The sequence below is a fragment of the Cinclus cinclus genome, chromosome 7, assembly GCF_963662255.1.
Source record: "Cinclus cinclus chromosome 7, bCinCin1.1, whole genome shotgun sequence".
NCBI classification, from domain to species: Eukaryota; Metazoa; Chordata; class Aves; order Passeriformes; family Cinclidae; genus Cinclus; species Cinclus cinclus.
The window spans coordinates 13238799-13260233 of record NC_085052.1 but is presented as its reverse complement, the minus strand read 5'-3'; the positions used below and the strand labels follow the sequence as shown (position 1 = coordinate 13260233).

General features: G+C 50.4%; 2 protein-coding genes across 4 annotated transcripts; one reads left to right on the top strand and one right to left on the bottom strand.

Annotated features, from left to right (window-relative positions):
• Window positions 1-307: 307 nt before the first annotated feature.
• Window positions 308-7508, bottom strand: DPCD (deleted in primary ciliary dyskinesia homolog (mouse)). Of its 3 annotated transcripts, XM_062496491.1 has the most exons (7): window positions 7438-7508; window positions 7091-7171; window positions 6295-6419; window positions 5362-5495; window positions 2529-2534; window positions 1642-1702; window positions 308-510 (listed from the first exon to the last, which is right to left on the bottom strand). In XM_062496491.1, the coding sequence occupies exons 1-7, from the start codon at window positions 7499-7501 to the stop codon at window positions 406-408; spliced, it is 576 nt and encodes a 191-aa protein (XP_062352475.1). In that variant the 5' UTR covers window positions 7502-7508; the 3' UTR covers window positions 308-405. The 3 variants fall into 3 exon arrangements, with proteins under 3 accessions (XP_062352475.1, XP_062352473.1, XP_062352474.1); XM_062496489.1 differs by lacking the exon at window positions 2529-2534 and having other exon boundaries at window positions 1642-1744; XM_062496490.1 differs by lacking the exon at window positions 2529-2534 and having other exon boundaries at window positions 1642-1744; window positions 7091-7189; window positions 7438-7505.
• A 1443-nt stretch (window positions 7509-8951) lies between these two features.
• Window positions 8952-19137, top strand: POLL (DNA polymerase lambda). The gene is made up of 8 exons (XM_062496502.1): window positions 8952-9066; window positions 9338-9635; window positions 10247-10412; window positions 12928-13251; window positions 13756-13929; window positions 14806-14934; window positions 16900-17068; window positions 17377-19137. Exons 1-8 carry the CDS (start codon window positions 8952-8954, stop codon window positions 17739-17741), a joined length of 1740 nt encoding a protein of 579 aa, XP_062352486.1. The 3' UTR covers window positions 17742-19137.
• Window positions 19138-21435: the final 2298 nt, after the last annotated feature.

The window sequence follows — 21435 nt, the reverse complement described above, 5'->3', positions numbered from 1 at the left end:
GGGCTGCTGGTTGTGGAGGTGGTGTGCTTCCTTTGCTACTACAGCTTCCCACAATTCATAGAAGGATCATTCTATACCTGGAAATGTTCCAGGCCAGGTTGGATGGGGCTTTGAGCAGTCTGGTCTAGCATAAGGTGTCCCTGCCCATGACAGTGAGGTTAGAACTAGAGGATCTTTAAGGTCCTTTCCAACACAAACTATTCTATGGTTTTATGAAATGTCTGCATAAATCAGCAGGCCAGGCAGCAGACAGGTCAAGTGTCCTGCTGTCTTCCTAGACTTACAGAGATTCCTTCAAATGGCTCTATTAAAAACAGAACTCATTTTTATTAGATAAGGCAAAATAAACACCATGAAGCTGTGCCAGAGAGCTGCCCCTCACCTCAACCTCTTGGCAGCCACTGCCTACTGGGTCTTACAGTCTCCATCCCCACTGTTAGCTGCCTTTATCTTCTTCAGCTCCTTCTGCAACTGCTCTTCTGCAGCCAGGATCTCCTTTGGCTTTTGGTACTGTAGGACAGAGAGAAATGCCCTTAGCACTCCTGCACTCTTGTTCAGCCTCTGCTCCAAGCAGACTAACTGGGGCCTGCTGCTGCCCAGCAAGGACCCTTCTGCCAAGGGAGGCCTTGCCATTACCAGCTGCCTCTGAAGCCCATTTAGAGAGGTGGCATCATCAAGCTAAAGACATTTGCCAAGTTCTGGAGCATCTTTTACAGTGCAAGTAAAACTTTCCAGTTAGGTGTGGAATCCTGGCCCCCACCAACCCCTCTGGAATATCCTGGCAAGCAGATCCTTGCTGTGCTCACTGACCATATGCTTAAAAGTGCTTTATATACATACATATATATATATATATATATAAAATAAGCCTTTTTAGGTTTTTTCTTAATACAGAGAGAAGTAAGAGTTGCCGTTCCTCTGTCTTCCCCTCAGAGGTCTCTCACCCAGCTGCAGCTTAGTGGTGGATGCAGGTGCTTTTTTCAAGGTTTGGCCAGTAGCAAACAGAAGCTCAGGAGGACTCAAGGTGCTCCTCTTGGCCCATTTCCTCTGCGTGTGCAGCCCAGCTCTGCTGCCAGGTTTCTCATGGAGGGTGTGCCCTCTGTGTAGCCAACTTCTGCACCGAGTAAGGCAAACACCTGTTGCTCAAAAGCATCTGTCTGCTCCTTGCAACAAGAAGTGTGTGTCTGTGTTGCCAGTCTCTTGCTTCCACCATGTCTGTGGAAGTGTTCCTTCCCTCCCTGACACAAAGCAGCAGGTGATTTTTTTTTATTATTCTTTTTTAAGACTCTCAGACCTCGAAGTGGAGCAGGTCCTTGGACTCTTATGCTCTGAGACAAGAGAAACTTAGTGTCACTGACAGTGGAGGCTTGCTCAGGCCTGAGGGAGAGAATATATGGAAAATAGGGCACAACAGACACTCTTCAACCTGCATGTCACTGTGAGCAGCAAGCAGGGCCCCTCCTGCCACCTGGGATCTCTTGGCTAGTGTCAGCATGCCCAGTGTAATCTGAAACTCCCACTGACTGTGACAGAAAAGGGGCTGCATGGGTGACCCTCAGCTCTGCCTCATCTCCCCACCTGTAAGAACTTCAGCTTATAAAGAGAAGGGCAGAGGGCTGCTCTGCATGGTTAAAACCTCACCGTGATGATCAGGGTGTTGTTGGCATGAGTGAAGCTCAGGGCAGCTGCATCCAAGGGGAGACTGTATCGGTCCAGATCAGGAATAGGGAACTTTTTATAGTACCTGCAAATGAGAGAGGAGACAGAAATAAGGAAGGTGGGGTTTCTATTCTGCCACTAGGAGTGCTGAGACACAGACTACTGGCCTACAAAGTGTAGATGAGGACAACAGACCTCTCAGGGTTGGCAGGAGGACCTCGTGCCATGTTGTTTGCCTGCTGGTGCCCCCAGGTTAGCAGGAGCACTAGAAACAAACCTCCAAACTGGCAATCAGAGCTGGCAAAGTCCTGAAGAGCTTTGGTGTGTGACAGCAGGCTTGGTCCCTCCAGCTTGCCTGTATGTGTAGTGCCAGCTACAGTTAAAGATAAGACTGCTCAGCCCTACCAAGGTGTTCCTTGTCTTTTTCCCTGCTCATGGCCTTTCAGTCCCTCTAAGTAGCAGCTTCCTTTAGCTTTTGTCAAAATAGCAGTCAAAACTCTCATGCCATATGACTTACGTTCCTCTGTGAGGCACCATTTTGTGTTGCAATCCTTCCTAAACCCATTTTTAACTTTTTGCTGTACTTCCTAGGTAACCTCTTGCTTTAGTGGCACGGTGGTGCTCATGCATACTCCTGGGCACAGATCTCCAGGTGTAACTGCCCACAATCACCTGATCTCTGCTCTGCAATATCTCCATGCAGCCTGCATGGTTGCTGTGGTGATCCTGTGCACTTACAGCTCTCCTAGTTGTTCCTTCCCTGGTTTCTATCCCAGTCTTCCAATAACTTCTCACATCCAAGCAGAGAACAGAGAAGTTTTTGCCAGCTAGGAGATTTCCTAAGACTTTGGAGCCAGAACCCTGTAGACGTGTGTCTGTGTTTGCCCGAGATGATCTGTGCTTGGCATGGCTTGCCCTGCATCTACTGCTTCTCTCTGAGGCTGCACCAAATACACTGGCTTGTGGTCCTATACCCACCCAGAGGCATGGGTGGATTCTCAGTCTCTTCCAGCACTCTTGTGGGCAATCCTCTCCAAGGAATTCACCTGTAGCTGGTACTGAGGTGCCTGGAGCAGAGTGGGAATAGGCAGTGGCTGCTACCATGAGGGGTGGTTCTCAATTCAGCTGGCTGTATGTGAAGCTTAGCCTCTCTAGTTACCTCTGCCCAAACTGCGGTTTATTTTCCAAGTCACGGTGAAAACAGCTACAAAGAGCAAATGGCTTTCCCGGTGCAGTGGGAGGAATGTACAGGGCTTGTTACCGCAGGGCTCAAACCGTTCTGTGTTGTCACTGCCGTCGGTATTTGGAAAAGGTGGCAGACATGGATAATAAGGGAGATGTCAAAGGTTAAACAGCAGAGATTAGATGAACACAAAGACATGTTAAGGAAGTGTTAACTTCTTACCGATTAGACAAAAAAAAAAAAAAAAAAAAAGGCAGTACATAGAAAAAAACCACTGTTTCAAAGGGCCTTGGGAGTCATCAATGAAACAGCAGCATTCTGCTGCCCCAGGACTAAGGAGAAGGGGAGAAGAATGGCTTTTGCTGGCCTCAAACTAAAATCTGTGACAAGATCAAAGGAAACCAGATCTGCCTTGCCAACCCCTCCTCCTCCTAACATTACCACTGCCTCGCACTACAATAATTGAATCAGGTTTGGCGTTTGGGGAGGTGGCTTTCTAGGTTTGTTTTTAGAGTTCAGTTTAATGGATTTATTTTACAGCAAGAGGTTTTAAGCAAATCCCACTTGAGCAGCCCTTGCCGTGGCCAGAGGGAACAGAGTGACTGGTGGAAGTGAAGAGCTCATGTCTGGGCTGGGGGAGGTAGCTGATGGGTGGTTATCCCAGCTGATGAAGGCTGATTCTCTGCCCTCTCCTCTCACCCCATGGCCAAGGGCAGTATTGCACTCTGAGCCTGAGCCCTGGCCCGACACTCACAGTAAGTGTGTGAAATCACCTCTGTTATTTTCCTACTGGAAACCCACTTTTTGTCAGCCCGTAGGGAAAACTGCTACTGGTATGCTGAGAATTTAGAGCTGAGCTACTTAGTAGTGACTTGGCAGCCCATCCTGTTACTTGTCCCTCTGGCTGGTGGTCAGCAGAGCTCTGTTGCTCAGAAGCAACGTGGCTGACTTCCAAGGGTTGGAGAGGGTCCGAGGTTTCCTTTCTCTCCCGTAGTGATGTGTGCTCTCTCAGTGGATTCCATGCTGTTGCTATCTTGGAATTAGCTGCTGAGTGGTGCTTTGCCCTGGCTGAGACCCAGGAGAAATGATCTAAGATATCCTGGAGCCTGTACTAAGTGTGCTAGTGCTGGTGTCTGTCCCTGCTCCCTACTGACAGCAACGTCATTCTTGTCCTCAGTGAGGTGGCTTTCAGCTTTAATTCTGAAAGTCTTTAATGGCCAGATACAGGCCATGAGTTGTGTTGGGTCCTTTTACACTAGTCTGTGAGAGAACAAGTGCCAGCTGCTCATGGAAGACCCTCCTGAGAGCAGTACAAAAAAGCTTGAAGTCAGGTAGGGTGTAGGTAAAGCCTCAGTGCTACATTATAAGCTATATGGCACCTATGAAGGAAATTCCCATATACATAGGCAAGGAAATTCCCACATATACACCACTATCAGAAGGACTGGGAGTAGATAAGCCTGTCTGTGACAGTATGTGGTTGGATTTAGGATCATGTATTCCATTCCTGTCCTAGCTCCATGCATTGCTCCATGTATGTATGGCTGAGAGGAATCTCATTCATCTTTTGCTACATAGGTTTCCTTACTAAAGCACCGCTGTTCTGTGAATCCCTCTGTGTGCATTTAGGCCAACATCTTTCTGCATTAAGGCTGTAATTGCTTGGAGTTTCTGTGGGTTAACTTCGCTCTTCACAGCCTTCTGGTTTTGAGCCCCCATTGACTCTGATGAGCAGAGCTCCAGCAGCTCTTTCCTGGGAGATTGGAGGGGCCACAGTTCTGTGCCGACAGCACCACCTACAGCCACTTCCATCACCTTCCCTTGTGCTCCCAAAGCTCGTGTCACTTCCCAATACTACAGCTCATCTTGGCTTATCTGAGGCTCTGGTTGCTTTGGGACAGTGTGCGTTTCATTCCATGTGAGATGCCATGTATTGACACACTACGAGATGTAGCTATAAAAACATTTTCCATTTTCTTCCTCCAATCTCAAATCTCTGTTGGCAGAATACCATGGTGCTTCCTTCCCAGATTCAGTCAGTCTTTTTTGCTTGCTGCCTCTGGATCATATCACTGGTATTGTGACTACAGGATATGTTTATTCAAAGATCTGTCTGGGTGCCCACGAGTTTGCTGTCCATGTTGAATCCTGCAGCGTTCTGAGAGCCAGTGACTAAATCAGAGGGAGAAAATGGAATGTTCTACCTTCAAGAAGTCTGCAAGGCTCTTACTTTAGTTTTCTAAGAAAGTGACATCTGACAGGGCAAGAACAGCATAAGCACCATCCCAAGATGAGTTTGCAATGGCCAGAGCAGAGCTTGAGGGGCCCTACTTGTAAACGAGTCTGAGGCAGTTGGGAGTGGAAACTGGGCAGCAGGAGATGTGCTGAAAGGTGAAGCCCCTCAGACCTTGCACACTAGGGACAGAAGAGAGGACAGCCCCCTGTGCAATCACTAGCCTACCCTCTGTGCCAGCCCAACCCAAGGGACTGTCAGCACTGGCAGTGCTGTCCTTACTGACTTCTTGTTGGTGGTCCGGATGACACAGCAGCGCTGCTCCTCCTCCACGGAGACACTGTAGACCTCTTTGGGGTAGGGAAGGTTACGGATCCGCCACTGGAAGCTGCTCAGGGTATCCTTCCTCATGAAGATAGGCTACAGCAAACAAGTACCTTTAGCAAGGCCCCTCCAGCTGTCTCTTCTCCTCCCTGTCTCCTTCCTGTACTACCCTGTGAGACTCCACATGGGAGTAGCTGTTCTTTCATACTGCATTAGGGAGTAACTAAAGAAGCTGCCTGAGCACCATTTTCCTACAGCTAGGGCTGCTCTGCCTTTGCCCAAGGCATTGCTTGCAGGAGGCTGAAAGTGTTCAGCGAGGAAGCCTTGCAGTACAGGATTACAAGGGCCTCTTCCTCACAGGCAACCAAATACTGAGCTCTGCCTGCTCTAGGAACCTGCTGGATTCAGTCCTAGCTCTGTCCCAGTTTGCACTGCAGAGCTGTGCTCGTGTTTCAGGTCTGTAGAAAAGATGGTGAGACTAAAATACAGCTGTGCCCTCAGCTAGAGGGGTGTGAAGATGAAACAAGCTGTGCCCTGTTAAGGAGCAGCCTGCTATGTACTGCCTGTGCCTTTCATTGCTATCACCTCTGTTTTCTATCCCCTGACTTGTCCTGGCACTGGCCTTCCTGTCACCCTGCTCTTTCAAGACAGGATAGTAGTTGGCCAACACAGCAGTACAGTTTCTTTACTTAAGGAAACTACAAATCTCTTGAAGACTCCTAAAGAACCTAAGCTATGCCTTCTTTCTACTCAGCCCTGCAGTTTTGGGGTGATTCGTAGCAGGGTGCTGGGTGCATTAAGGCTGTCTCTTGGTGATCTCTGCTCTACCAACTACTGCTGTAAGCACAATACAAGGCAGTTTCAGGTGCAGTGGTACCTGCAGACCCTTACATACATTGGAGCTGCTCTCTGTTATAAGCTCTGACTCCAGTGCTCCCAGGAGCGGTGAGGTCGGCTCTCCCACCTCCACCTGCCATTTGCCAGTGCCCCCGAGGGTGTTCTTCTCTCTCCATTTTCTACCTGGGCAAGAGAGAAGAAGGGTTTTCATTCTTCTGCTCTGTAAGAACTCCGGCAACTGACTGCCAAAGCTGCCCAGCACATTGAGATTATATGAATGTATCTTAATTCCAGTAATTTTCACTTTGGTGTGAGTTGATCTGCTAGTTGGCCTACTCCTAGGTGAGAAATTCTGTGCTCAGAATTTTTGTGACCTGCCTCTCATTTTTGTGACCATGCTGAAGCCATGGTGGGGTTGTGACAGGTGCTGTGCTACAGCTGATGTGGTTTTTGATGTAAGAGCCATAAATGACACCTTGTTTGTGGTAGCAGAAACCACCAAAAAGCATATTTCAGCCCTTCATGTGGTACAGACTCAGTGCCTGGCAGCTATGATGGCAATCCCATCTAGTCCCTCCAAGTCTGTTGTGACAGATGGGATGTTTGGGGGAGATACTGGGCTAAAGCAAGGTCTGCTATGCCATGAAAGTCAGAGAATCCTGGCTGCAAGCCAGACCCTACTTATTTCCCTATAAAAGTCCACTACAGACATGCCTGTCTCCCAGAATAGGCAGGCATGATTTGTTCGTGTCTAGGTGGTCCCTCTGAACACCCCAGCCCCGAGGAGTACCCCACTGCCCCACAGTTCTGCCCCTACCCACGTCTGCTGGGGGCCAGCTGAGAGCACCACTTACTTATTAACTGGCCGGTCTTAATGTCGTACTCTTCGGCCATCTCCTTCCCATCCTCGAACAAGTAGTGAATCTTCCGCTTCCCTAGAGGCAAGGCAGGTGGTGAGAAGAAACGGGGTACACTTACCCCTGGGTGTAGGGCTCTTTCCCTCTATCTGGGGTTCTATCCTATTGTCCGGGACCCCATCCCACTGCCCGCGTTGAAGCCCTTGTGTTCTTCCCAGGGGCCCTGCCCAGGGTGCGGGACTGCGCCCAAGAGCGCTCCCCTCCGCGGTCGCTCGCTGCAGGACCGCCCCACACTCCGCGGCAGGGGCAGGCGGGGGCTGTCCCGACCCTCGCCCCGAGGTTACCGTCCTGCACCAGCGCCGTCTTGCTGGACGCTCGCAGCCGCTCCAGCCAGCTCGGCACCGCCATGGCGGCCGCGCCGTCGCCGCGGCAACGCGGAAACTTCCGCCCGCCGCCCGGAAGCGCTTCCGGCCCGGCCGAGCGAGCGCGGCCCTGCCCGGGCGCGGCCCGGCCTCGCTCTCCTTCGGGGCCCTTCCCCACTCCAGCTGCGCGCCCCTCGGCTCCTCCCTTCCCTCGGCTCCCCTGGGCACAGCCACGAGGTCTCGGGGGGGGGCTATCTTGCCCCCGAGGTTGTGCGTGCTGCCGGCCCCGGGTTGGTGGCCTTGAAACCTTCACGGCCTGAGGAGGCTGGCAAGGCAGGTTTGGTGCCCGGCGCGTCGCTGTGGTTTATAGGAGTTCAAATACAGCCTGCAGAAACACACTTCCGAGCGCTGGAATGTATTTGGGCACCCAGGACCTTCTCGGGCTTTAGGGTTTTTTCTTTATCTAATAGAAAGCATTACTGTTTCCTGAGGGCTTTTTTTTTCCTTTTTTTTTTTTTTTTTTTCATTTTGGTCTAAACGAAGACCTGAAAACTGAAACGTTTCAGCGAAGGTGAGTTTTAGAAACGTAGTAGGGTTTCTGTTCCCATAGAGCTGAACTCTTTGCAGAAGCAAGTCGAGCTCTGGGTTTGTCTTCAGAGGAATATGTTTACTGCTCAGATGAGAAGGTGACCATAACAAGAAGCCATGGCCAGATGGGACAATTTTCAGCTTTTCCAGGTTTGGTAGGATAGGTTTGTGCTGGACTGTGTGTGAGAACTCTGAGAGAAACTCAGAGTGCTGCACAGAGAGGAAACCTGGCTGGTGTTCACTCAGCACTGCAGCCACGTGGACGGGGCTCTTAGAATTCAGTGGTTCAGGGCTTGTTTGGACTACAGAAAACTGAGCTTCCTTGTATCCTGGTAACTGAAGCTCTAAAGTTTGCATTTGCAAAGCTTGTCATGGTAAAGTTACAGTTATACCCCTATTGAACTTGGCCGTTTAATCTTTAGTAATTTGCTGTTTCCAAGTGAAGCCAAATTGGGAGTTTTCCTCTTGTGACTGTGTGAAACAGTGTCACTCAGTGTTTTATCTCATAGGTGACTGGATTTCATCTCTGGCAGAAGTGTTTCCCTTTTGGGACTGTGCTTAAGAAATACCTGAGGAATAAAGTTGCTTCTTTAGGCTGAGTAGATAGGAGCTCTAAAATGTTAACATATAGAATGCTTTCCATTGTAAGAACTCAGCTGTAGAGGTTTCTAAGACATTCAGGCAGGGTTAAGTGGCTTTTGGTTTTTCTGAGCTTGTGGGCTGCAATTCTTGATTCTGGTTGCCTCGCTCAGGCTGAGCATTTTTGGAAGGCAACAACAACAAACTTTAGAACAACAAAGACAGTGAGCAACATGAGTGAATCTTGAGTTGGGATTAGCTAAGATCTAAGCAGCCCTGCTCTTTCTTATCTATCTTTAGCAATTTCTGCTAACCTTCCTACCAGAGCTATGGAGCCACAAGGGATTGTCAAAGCCTTTCCTAAGAGGAAGAAGGTGAGGGATGACTTGGGAAAAAGCATCCCTCCAAAGATCCTGAAAGAGGAAGGAACAGAGATACCTGAGGGTAAGTCCTGTGTCCCTGTGATGCAGGGTATAATACTTACACCTAGCATATTAACTGCAACTGCTGTTCCCCAAAGGCTTTTTCTGGCCCTCTGTTTGTTTACTGTGGAGATCGTGGCCAGCTTGGTTTGGTGTGTCTAGCTGGAGCCCCCCAAAGACTGCCTGCCAGGGACGGAGGGATGGTGCCATCAAATCCTGTGTGAGAGATGTAGCTCTGCTTTGTTGGGGCACATTCTCTTGTCACTGTGTCCTTGCCCCTGTGCTTTCCTCAGCAGAGTGGCTGAAACCTGTCATTGCCTACGTGTTGCAAGCCGGCATTGGCCAGGCCAGGGCCGAGATCTTCCACAGGCAGATTGTCCTGAACGGGGGAGCCGTACACAGCCAGCTCTCCTCGGAGGTGACACATGTCATTGTGGCTGAGGACATGGACCGCGATCGCGCCTTTCGGCTCCTCAGATTGACCGAGCTGCGCCCAGGGCTGCAGCTGGTGAAGGCATCCTGGCTTAGTGCTTGCATTAGAGACCAGAAGCTTCTGAGTACTGCTGGCTATGATGTCTTTATCCCTCACAGGTATGCAAATGCCACACTGCCATTCCTCCCTGCGTTTCTCTATCCTGAACTGAACAGCACTAAACTGACCTCTGCTCAAAATCTTGGACTGTAATTCCTTGCAGCTCCTGTGAGCATGACTGAAAAGTTCTGTGTGGTAGTAAAACATGTAATAGGGCCCAGAATTACTACCAGAAGTCTTGTCACATGCTACAGGTGCTAAAGGCACCTCTTCCTCATCCATCAGTGATAACAAGATGTCTCTTAAAAACATTGAGGACTAAATACTGTTTTTTACTTATTGCAGATGAAAGGTAGAGAGAGAATTAGCAGCTAGGCACAAGAGGAAATTAAGAATGGAGCGGCAGGTACAGGTTAGGATCAAAATGTTTTGGCAGAGTTTTGGAGAGAGAGTCTAAGAGTGAGGTAGGTAGGCGTGGAAGTTGCAGGTGAACAAGGTAAATGTTAACTGGAGAGTTGAGCTAAAAACAGAGTAATTCATCTGTGATCTGAGAGAGTACAGTTCATATGGGTTGTTTGATCCATCCCAAAACATGCAGAAGGATTTCTTGGTCAGACTTCTGGGGGCTGAGAAGTCCTCCTTCGGTACTGAGACATGCAATCCATGGCAGGTACCTGGAGGAGGAAGAATTCTGGAAAGAACGGCAACAAATCCTGAACAGAGAAAAAATCCAGCCCCCAGCCGAGGAGGGAGCATTGAAACTGAATCCTGAATCACAAGGGGAGGATTCCTCACAGAGAGGCTTGGGCACCCTTGGACAGCAGCAACTGGCTGAGGTGAGGCTTTCCTGCACAGATTCTTCTCCCTGTGAACAGATCCTGCATGCTGCTTTTCCTGGGTTAGACATCCCTGTGAGATTTTGTGTGAGATTTTCTCAGTGAAGGGAAGGTGTCTGGATGTTTCAGTGAGCCATACTCAGGCTGTGGACATGGTTACTGCTTCTCTTTGTCCCTCTTAGGTGTTAAAAATAGAAACAACACCCTGATTGCTGTTCCCATGAGAACATTTCCAGCTGAAGCAATTCTAGTGCTCTGATCAGGCCAAGGCTCACTGTGGCAATATTCACTTATGTCATTTTGAAGAATATTCCCTGTCTGAGAATATCTCCTTTTCAGGAAGGTGTCTGATATTTCATCCCTTGTTCCTGCCTGAGCTATATGGACCAGTTCTCCACTCCTTGGCAAACATCCTGTTCAGACACATGTTTGTACAGTGGATCAAGTTGCTACCAGAAGGATCATGGAGGTGTTCTTAAAATATCTATGTTGAGTTATTAGTGGCTTCTGCTGAGAGTCAGCCTCTCTGGCCCGCTGTTAGCTTTCCTTCCTTTCTCTTTATTTTTGCTCAGATTTGCTGAATTCTTCTTGGGCATTGGTGTCATTCAAATCTATCTGTAGCAAAGTTACCTCAAACATCCCAAGTAGCTGTCTTATATTGCTGACATCTGTTTTGCAACACAGTCCAAAATTTTATTGCTCAAACCCTGCAATTACTCTCTACCGGGCAGCTCACTGAGGGTGCAGAAGCCACATTTGTAGACATTTCACTAAAATCTCTTGTGCAGAGCTTAGGTCTGTGTGACCTGGGGAGGAGTGGGATATGCTTTAAAGACTACCCACCACTAGAGACCCACCTACAACAATAAAGCTAAAACTTAGTTTAGAAGTAGCAGAGTCTTTTCTAGAATGGGTGGATGTTTTTTCTCTAGGAGATGATGGGTGTGCCAGTGTTTCATACTAAACAGAGACTGATCTGGGAGTTCTGCCTTTGGATGTCAACTCCTGTGAGGAAATTCTGTTGCCAGTCAGGCTAGCAACCACTTTTTGACTGGCATCCAGATGCAGCAGTTCTCTGAAAGGTAGCTTCTGTAAGCAGTGCCAGTTACTCTCTGTGAACCCAGAGCTGTCACCCCAGGCTGTCTCAAGTAACCTGTTGCTACTAGTTGGTTTTGCATGTGTGGTTGTAAAGAGTCTATCAGCTTTGCTGACAAAGCATAGAGAGTCAGGGGTTTAAGGGGTCTTCCACGTGTGACACTGCTGGCCAAGAGGATGGGAATTGCTTCTAGCTCCAGCTGCACAGTTCTCTGCATTGTGATTGGATAACATGCTCCTTTATATGCTTTTATTTATTTCTTACTGACTTATCTGAGCTCTCTGAGGCTTTGCTGCCCTTAGAGAGAAGAGCATCTTAAGGGAGTTGCATTTCAAGACAAACTGATTAAGTCTATCAAATTTTCAATCTGACCCAGTTTTTTAGAGTTATAAAACAAGACTGCAAAACACATCCCATCTGTGTGTCTCCAGACCTCCTACCTCCTCAGCCAGCAGAACCAGAGGTTGTAAGGATGTAGCTGTGATTTAGGCTGACACTCTGTAGAAACTCAGAATATGGTGTGCTCCATGTAATTGCTAGACTGATCCCAAACAACCCTGCATCACTCAGAGTTACTTCCACAACACAGGAGCTCTTGGATCTTCATAGGCTGCTGTGTTTATACATCAGGGGAGATGGGGACCCCAGTGAGCAAAGCAGTCTACAAAGCCTCTGTGCGGCTTTCCACTTCTGTCCCCTTTTGTTCATTACCTGAAGCCGAGGCTCATTGTTTCTTAAGTCTACACAGAGGCATCCTAATGCTGAGGGTGTCAGCAAATGCATACATTGGTTCTTTCTTCTGTCACTGAGGAATGTGGAGTCCTTTGTGTCATTCCTTCCTCCTGCTTTTCTCTTGCAGATAGCCATGGGGAAAATGAGGGGGTTTTAATTTACTATTCTGTTAAGATTTTGTGTCTGTAAACTGAAAACAAAGTTCAGTGCCTATCTGCTGTCATCTGCATCATGGGGTAGAAGTTGCTGAGTCTGAGTGTGAGAGATGTGCCTATGCTGCCACCAGACGAGCTAAAGGTTTCCCAGTGGGAGTAGGGAGTCAGGATCTCTGCCAGCCAGGGATTTTGGCATTATCATACCTTGCTGCTGGCAGCAGTTGCTCACTTACTCAGTGTCTTACCTCAGTTAGGAGCTTGGCTGTAGGAGGAGGCTGTGTGCTTGAATCAAAGGTAGGCAGCAGTACAGTCTCCATTGCAGTGCGAGATGCGCATGTGTAGCTTGAGGTGTGAGGAACTGTGGTGTGCATATAACCAGCCACTTTTAGAGGTGGCAGTTGGAGTGGGGTGTGCCCAGGAGGGAGGGTGGTTGGTGCTCTGGCATCCTAATCTCAGAAGTAGTCTGTGCCAAGGGGGACGTATGAGGCATGCACTTACTCTCACATGACTGCTGTCTGCTCTTTCCCTAAAGAAATACTCTGATGATGAAGACAGTGAAGGAGAAGATGCTGGTGTCACCCAGGGAGACCTGGAAGCTTTGATTTCTGGTTGCTACCCTGAGAAATCATCTGATGAGATCAGTGACAGCTGTTATGCTGTGGCCCAACCTCCCAGCAAGTGGGTTTGCGCCCAGTCTTCCAGCACCAAGAAGGAAAATCACAACCAATGCATCACAGAGAAACTGGAAGTGCTGGCAAAGGCTTACTCTGTCCAGGGGGACAAGTGGAGAGCTCTGGGCTACTCCAAAGCAATCAATGCACTCAAGAGCTACCACAAACCAGTCACCTCCTACCAGGTAAAACACCTCCCCAGGGTGGGTGGAGCAGGGACATAGACCTTTGATGGAAGTTGTATAGCAAGTGCAAGTTGAGATCTGTTGACCAGACACAGTGTTTGCAGGACAGCAGAAAAATGGAATCTGGGCCTTTTAGGGCCAGATCTGAACACACACGATAAATGCCTTCCTTAGACACAATGCAGGAACATTTTCATCTTCCTCTTCATCAGCAGCAAGTGGCCACCAGTAGCAATAATGTGTAAAACTAACTGGATGTGAGTTTTGGGGGCTGTGGCATTCCAGCAACTCAGTGTGTTCATGTTTCAGTCCCATTCTTCAGGCTTGTCCTTTTCCACTTGAATTGATTAGCCAAGGTAAGCCTGGGCTAGAGAGGAGACCATCAGGCAGAACTGCCACTCACCCTTTACTCATCAAATGACTAACCAGGCTCTGAGTCAGTAGCATCTCCCTAGCTTGTCTGTGATCGTTGCTTTTCCAGTAGCAGCTCTGGCTTCTTTCTAGGAAGCCTGCAAAATCCCTGGGATTGGGAAGCGGATGGCAGAGAAGATCCTGGAGATCTTGGAGAGTGGGCACCTGCGCAAGCTGGATCACATCAGTGAGAGTGTGCCTGTGCTGGAGTTATTTTCCAACATTTGGGGAGCAGGAGTCAAGACAGCTCAGATGTGGTACCAGCAGGTAAGTTCAGTGCCATATACAAGAGGCTCTCAGGTTATGGTTTGAAGATTGCTGCTGAGTGTAGGAGAATTACTTTCACAAATAGTTTTTAATTGCCAGTATCTACAGGTAAGATTTAAATCTGGCGTTTTTTGGGAGGAACTATGAGGTTGGGTCCCATTGTGTCTCAGCACCCAGCTGAGACTTTAATTTTGGTGGGGTGGGTAAAGAACAAAGATGTGGAGAGGAGGAATGGGAGACAGGCTGCCTCTTCTCTAGCATCACTTCTTGGAGCTCATGCCACACTAGTCATGGCAATGATGTTGCTAAGAGCCAGGCTTGAATCAGGGCATCTTGTCCATGAAAGCTCCTGATGCAATTGCTGGCTATTGGCCTGTAGCTGTCAGAGCAGCCATCCATCTTGTCTGGAAGTTACAAAAATGAGATTGAAATAATTGTTCCAACAGGAGCAGTCCAGCCTATGAGCACGAGCTAATGAAGCCTTGTTTCTTGTAGTGTTTGGTTTGTGACTGGATTCTTGACTGCCTTAAAAACATGTTTGTATTCATGTTGTCAGCTTTCCCTCACTGGGATGTTGTGGGTGTTGTTCCTTTGCCTGCATTGCGTGTTTTCCTGCAGGGTGTAGGGACACCATGCCTTAAGAGCAATAGCCCTCTGTCAGAGGAGGGGTGGAGATTAGAGGTGAGCATGGATAATGGGATTGCATAAATCCCTTATTTTACAAACCAGGCCCTAAAGTGTTCTTTACATGTGATCTCAGAGGCTGTGACTTGGCCTTGAGACAGGCCAAATACCGTCTCCCCAAATCTTGGTGGAAAGTATGTGAAGAGCAAAGTCTTGGTAGATGTCTGAATATCAGCACATGGTCTGCACTAGGGTTTCCGGACACTGGATGACATCCGCACCAAGGCCACTCTGACCAGCCAGCAGGCTGTGGGGCTCAAGCACTATGCGGATTTCCTGGAGCGCATGCCTCGGGAGGAAGCTGCAGAAATAGAGCAGACTGTGAGTAGCTTGGCCCCAGGCCCTCGGAGTGCACTACCTGCTGGGACAGGACAGGAAGGTGCGCTCTGTGAAAATAGCCTTTGTGTTATTGCTGAGCTCTTCAGCCTCTCCTCTGAGTGGGGCCAGTGCTTGGGGGACCCTTTTTGGGCATGGGCACACAAGGCCCCTACCTTGCCCCATAAGAAAGTTCAGTCTGAGTGTCTGGCGAGGAGGAGGATACGTCACAGGAGACAGTTCTACGCACTGATTTGAAGAAGGCTGCATGTGGCCTGGTGGCATAAGCAGGTTCCCAGCTCTGCTTTCTTGCCTCTCATCATGTCTGGAATGTCTGTTTTCAGCTGACATGTCCCTCGTGCTGCTTCTTCAAAGGAGGCTGTGAGCACCCTGTGTTCTAGTAGTCAGTTAGAGAACAGAGGGTGAATATCCTTGTTGGAAGTGAAGGGGATCCAGGCTGCAAACGAGTGCTGCTTGCTCTAGGATGCTGTGGCACTCCATGACTATGGGGTGCTAAGCCAGTGTACCCTAATGTAAGCAGAGAGCTTGGGGCACACACTGTCATTGCTACCCCTGTGCTCTCCAGTCACCATGGAAGCAGCAGCCAGTGTGACCCTGTCACTCGGCCACAGGGCCTGGCCATGAAGAATACCCTCCTGCCAGGCTCCTGCTGGGGTGTCAGTCCTGTGTACCGGATTAGCCATTTTGGTGGTGAGTGGTCCCTTTCCCAGGCAGGCTGGGCTGAAGAGCTGGCTCTTGGGAGTGGGTCTATTGTTATCTTGATGGGATTACTGTGCTCCCCTCCATACACGCAGCACACACCTCTGATCCAAGCCCAGGAGAGAGAATGAGGGATTAGTCACTGTCTGTGCTGCCTGTCACAGTGAGATCTGAGGAGCTTTTAGGCTCTCGGGTGGGGCTGGGAGTTTTCTAGAAATCTTCATTTAAAGCCAGAAGGGGGGCAAAAACACCAGAGGAGGGGTTGCTCCGCATGAGAAAGGCTTGTGGCTTCTTGGAGCACCTTTGGGGCAAAGGTTAATGGGTTTATCTCTTGCTAATGAAGGATGATCCCCAAGAGTGACAGGGGGCTGTGGGCACGGACACTGCATTGCTGAACCCCAGCCTCTGTGATGGCCCCATCACTGGGAGCTGCTGAGCCCCTCATTATTTGCTGCCAGCAGGGTGATTGGCACAATCAGACCACAAATACTTTGGGCCTGTCAGGGACTTGGGAGCCTTTTTTAAACATGTAATGAATGAAGCCATCAGAGTTAGCACTGTCTGCACAAAACACGAGCTGGGGTCCAGCCTGGAGAAGACTGGGAATAGGGAAAGTTCTGATTATGTGTTTGATTGCTGGCAGCAGCATGTTGTCCTCTCTTTGATCTAGAATTCTGGGACAGTTGTGCTTTTTCTGGGTCAGGAAGCCCAGCTCTGCTGCAGAGGCAGAGCTCCTTGCAGGAGTGAACTCCAAGGGATACTCAACAGATTTTCTGCTGTGTTGGGTCCTGCTGGAGAGACTTCATCATCCCATCCCAATTTTTGAAACAAGGCCTGTGACCATCACCTGTTGAACTGATTCCCTTTGTCAGCAGAGCTGGTGAGCCTTGTGCTTGTAGGGCAGCTAAGAAACCTCTTATCTCTTGCTGTCTCAGAAACTGAAAGCTCTGAAAGTCTGTGCAGTACTTTGCTCCTTAATTTTCCTGCTTGTCCCAACCCAGTGCTCCCAAGAGCTGATGGTCAGTCACTGTATCGTGTGGCATTGTGCAGGATGTTTGCACAGGACTGGGTGGAAGCCACTCTGGCTCACTCCTCCCCTGACAGCAAGCCAGCCTTCTTGGTGGGGCAGTGTGCCATGCCTACCAGGAGACCTGCAGGACAGGTCTCAAGGCAGGCACAAGATCCTTTGCTGCCTTGATGGAAAGGGCATGAAGAGGCTGGTCTCTGACTCCTCGTATCTCTTTCTCAAAGGTCAGACAAGCTGCCCTGGCCCTGAAGCCTGGCCTCGTGTGTGTTGCCTGTGGCTCCTACCGTCGGGGGAAGGCCACCTGTGGAGATGTGGATGTGCTGGTCACTCATCCTGATGGGCATTCTCACCGTGGGGTATTCAGCAAGCTGCTCGACAGCCTCCGCAGGAGCGGTAAGAGGGTGGGCACGCTGCTCTTAGAATGGCCAAGGCAAGGAGGCAGTGAGGTGGATGGCATTCATTGAAGGATAGGTGATCACTTCTCCCAAGGATGGAACATCTTGTTAGTCCTTAAAATGACTGCCCCTGGACCTGGCTCAGCTGTAGTGTTAAGGAGGGAATATTGCTGCAGCTCAGCCTGTTATCCCTGGGGTCCTACAGCGCGTTACGAGACATCTCTGCTGCTCTCTGGGCAGGGCGGTGTTTAGCATGAAGGTGTCCGTCTCCTGTTCAGCTCCTCTTGGCCTCTTCTTTCTCCCCAGGCTTCCTTACAGATGACCTGGTGAGTCAGGAAGACAATGGTGATCAGCAGAAGTACTTGGGCGTGTGCCGCCTGCCCGGGCCAGCGCAGCGTCACCGCCGGCTCGACATCATTGTGGTGCCATACCGGGAGTTCGCCTGCGCCCTGCTCTACTTCACGGGCTCGGCTCACTTCAACCGCTCCATGCGTGCCCTGGCCAAGACCAAGGGCATGAGCCTGTCGGAGCACGCGCTCAGCTCGGCTGTGGTGCGAGGCCCTGGGGGTGCCAGGGTCTCATCTGGCCATGCTCTGCCCACTCCCACTGAGAGAGATGTCTTCATTCAGCTGGGGCTGCCTTACCGGGAGCCCTCTGAACGGGACTGGTGATTCCTGGTGGTCACTCTGGGCTTGCTGCTGTGCTGCTGTTCTGAAGGATCTGATTTCCCTGGTGGTGGAAAGCTCTGTGGTGCCTGCAGGCTGAGGAACATATCCCAGCAAACTGGGGCTCCCTTCCAAGTGTGAGGCCTGGCTGCTGGGCAGAGCTCTGTGGCTTCCTCAGGAGAGGCTATGGCTGGAACCACACTGGAAGTGCTGTCTTGGTGTGGCTACCAAAAGGGCTCACTGCCCATCAGCTACCCTAGCCCTCTTTCTCCAACTCTGGAAGACTGGGCTGCAGAACCTTCTGATCCAGCCCCTGACAGTGCTTGGGAACAAGGGAAGTGGTATGCATCTTCCTCTGTATCTGAGCACTGACACTGAAATTTCTGTTCTGAGCTATGAATGAATGAAAGTAGCAGAGGTCTGGCTTGGTTCTGTGGCAGGCCTTCCTCCTCACTACTGCTGGCAGCTGCTACTGCAGGAGTCTCAAGGGGTTAACCTGTGCTGCTGCTGTGTCCTCCTATCTGGGCTGATGTGTCCTTTGATGGGAGGCCAGGCTGCTCTGACCGCCACCAGCTTTTGCTGGTGCCAGCTAAGCCTTGAAGGAGATGTAGGGACGTGAGGTGCTGTGCCTGCTTGCTCCCAGCCTTGTGTTCTGAGGATCCTCCAGATGTACTGAGAGCCCTGGTCTGGCCCAAGAGCTCCTTTCTTCTCAGTGCACAGCTCTTCTTGGTGAGCTGTGCTCAGGAAGGATTTGAATGTAATGGCACTGAATGTAACCCAGCAGGGCTGTGTGTCTGTCTGTAGGAGGCGTGGAAACGGAGAGAACCACAAGGTGATAGTTAAGTTCTAACTGTGGCAGAGCAAAGCTTTTTCCCTTTCTTTTGTGTGGAAGCCACGGTCATCTAGTCTTTGATCAGGAAAGTGTGTGTGTGTGTGTTTGTATACATGTGCATGGGACTGGTCCCACCAGTTCCATGGGAGTGAATTTTATTTCTCAGGAAACCTCGACTATTTTATATTGTGGAGATGAATTTCCCAGAGACATTGAGTGCACTGTCTGTTGCAGGTATTGCAGTGGTTCCTCCTGGCAGAGGTGTTGTAGGCATGTCTCTGCTAAGACCCCGGGGCTCTTGCTCCCTTGTGGGGGATCTGGCCCTATCATATACAGTGACAAAGCTGCGTGTGTGCTGCTAGGGCAGGCATATGGGTAGGTTTGCACAGTTCTTGTGGCTGCTGGGCACCAGCAGGGCTGAGGCTTTGCTGGGGTGGCTCAGACCCCAGCAGTGGCATTTGTCTGCCCAGACTTTCTGCTGGACACCCAAGGGAAATTAATGTCTTTTGGCATGTCTTGGTGCTTTGAAATTTGAAGTGTAATAAATAAATAAATCGTTTCTCTCTTTTCCTTGGTATCTCTGTCTTTTTGCTCTCTGCACTGTGAGTGTTGGGACTTTCTCCTGTGGCTTACCAGGAGCTCCTTCTGTGCTGGCCCCTTTCGTAGGTTTCAGTGGAGGTGGGGATCATCACACTTTTGGACCAGCACTTCTGGCTCTCAGGGTAGGGAGTTGCTGGCCATCATCTTCCCATACCATCCTCTGCCTGGACATCCAGCTGGCCATGTGGCTGAGCTGGGATTGGCTGTTCCCAGAGAAAGGAGCAATTCTTGAGCTCTGAGCCTTGGATTGAGCTCTTTCTTCAGGTGTGGAGTCATGGAAAGATTGCTGTCAGCTTTTCCATATGCATCAAACAGTAGGGCACATGGGAGTTGGCTGCTGTTCTGTCTCCTGTTCTTTGCCTGGAACACAGCTCGGAGCACTGAGCATGGAAATGCTTTGGTTATCCACGGGGAATCTGAACATCCTGGAAGCCAAGGGTGCACATGGAGATGAGCAGCAGGAGTGATTGGCTGGAAGGGGAAGCTGGGGAAGGACGAGGGCTGCTGAGGCAGAAGCAGTGAGAACTGAGCTTGTTATCCAGGAACAGAGGGGAGGCAGCCTCAGACCAGGGGCCTGTCAGGTCCAGGGAAAACACTTTGACCTCAGGAGGTCTGTGGAGCCCAGGGACCGCCCCTCAGGACAAGGGGTCCCAATCCTTACAGTCAGCCAGCTGGGCAGCACCACATCTGGACTTGTCCAGGGTTGGGGATAGTCCTGTCCTACAGGGAGGTTAGATGGGAAGGCTGCCTTGTGTCTGACAGGCCATGGGCCTTTTTCTGCCTGGGCTGAGGCAGGGAGCATAATGCAGGGCTGCTCAGCTTTGTGCCTTGATGAGCACAGGTTTGCCTCCAGCTCTGGATGCCAGGTCAAGCTGTTCCTGGAGGGCTGGGGCTGCTTCTCTCAGTGGGGCCATGTGCTGAAGACATCAGTAGTGGTATGGGAAATATGGCACTGCTGACCCCCAACTCCTTTCCCTCTGTCACCCCTCCTCCAGGGCTAGAGTTCACACCGAGGTAGCAAAGGGGTGCTACAGAAACACCTGACCCTGCTTGTTTGTCCTGCTTTTATTTAGGGAGAGGCTGGACACGGGGATGTGCGAGGCCAGGGCTCCATGGAAGCACAGCTTCGTGCCCAACCCCTTGGGAAATGCCAGGGAGGGTGGCCCTAGTACATGTGTCCTGTGGGGTCCACTGGGGCAGAAATCCCAGCAATCCCCTGATCTGTTAGGGAATGAGCATGATGTCTGTCTGTCCCCTCCCACCCCAAAAATCCCTGGCCAGGAGCTTTGGAGGGGGCAGAGGGCCCTCATGTGGCTAACTGCAGCCAGGTGGGCAGGATGGATAAGGACCATGTCTCCTGGGTGTAGCTGTGGGGGTTGAAAGGGGCAGGAGGTGATGGAGTACAAGGAGCTTGTCCAGAGCAGCTGGAGGGTGACATTTCTGGATGCTGCTTCTCCCTCATCCTGGTGCAAAGGGAGACACAGGAAAGGCTGGGCTGTGCTGCCCATTGTGAGTCAGTCCTGCCCTGGGCAGAGGGGACAGAGCTGCCCCACAGCTGCTCCTCTCTATCCCTCTAATCCCTGCCCTTGCAGCAGGGCAGGGCCTGGCCACCCTCTTATCTGTCACAGCACACCTCCTGCCTCTTCTAAACCATGGCATGTCACACTTGGGAAGAAGGTACAAGGGATGGGGCTCTTGGGGTGTCTGGGAAGAGATGGGTGCTGAGTCTTCAGGATCAGTTCAGGCAAGGAGAGCAAACATGGTTTTAGGCATCTCTAATGAGATTTTGTCTGGTTTCTGCTTCCCAGGAAGGGGATTCAGCTATTCCCCCCTCCCCAACACACCCCCTTTCGCTCTCCCTGGCTGTGAGTCTGATCATCCTGAAAATTAAAAACAAAACAAAATGCAGCAGCACTTAGAGAATGAGTGGAAAGTCGTGGAGCTGGGACAGGCCCTTGGGTTCTGCTGCAGAGTCCCTTGCTCCCACCCTGCCATCCCTGTATCCTTAAGGTGAGTCCAGATTGGGGTCTCAGGCAATTCCTGTCCCTCCAATAAGCATCTCTCTACCTCCCTCATTGAAAAGGAAGAAAAGCTTTGGAAGAAAGAAAAGCTCGGGGCATGAGGCAGCCTTTCCCACCCTGCTCCCTACGCTGTGAGAAGGACACCCATCCTTAGCTGTCCTGGTACAGGGATGGGAGGGGTCGAAGGGTGCAGGGAGGGTAGTTTGGCCTCTAACTCTGGCACTTGGTATTCATGAGTAAATATTTG

Excerpts from the sequence above, each read along its gene's own strand:
- POLL (XM_062496502.1), top strand. The coding sequence starts at position 8,952 with ATGGAGCCACAAGGGATTGTCAAAGCCTTTCCTAAGAGGAAGAAGGTG. Across the intron at positions 13,930-14,805 it reads CTCAGATGTGGTACCAGCAG|GGTTTCCGGACACTGGATGA; the intron begins GTAAGTTCAGTG and ends GGTCTGCACTAG. Across the intron at positions 14,935-16,899 it reads CTGCAGAAATAGAGCAGACT|GTCAGACAAGCTGCCCTGGC; the intron begins GTGAGTAGCTTG and ends TCTTTCTCAAAG.
- DPCD (XM_062496490.1), bottom strand. The coding sequence starts at position 7,501 with ATGGCGGTGCCGAGCTGGCTGGAGCGGCTGCGAGCGTCCAGCAAGACG. Across the intron at positions 6,420-7,090 it reads TAAGACCGGCCAGTTAATAA|GTAGAAAATGGAGAGAGAAG; the intron begins GTAAGTGGTGCT and ends TCTCTTGCCCAG. Across the intron at positions 5,496-6,294 it reads TAACAGAGAGCAGCTCCAAT|CCTATCTTCATGAGGAAGGA; the intron begins GTATGTAAGGGT and ends TGTTTGCTGTAG.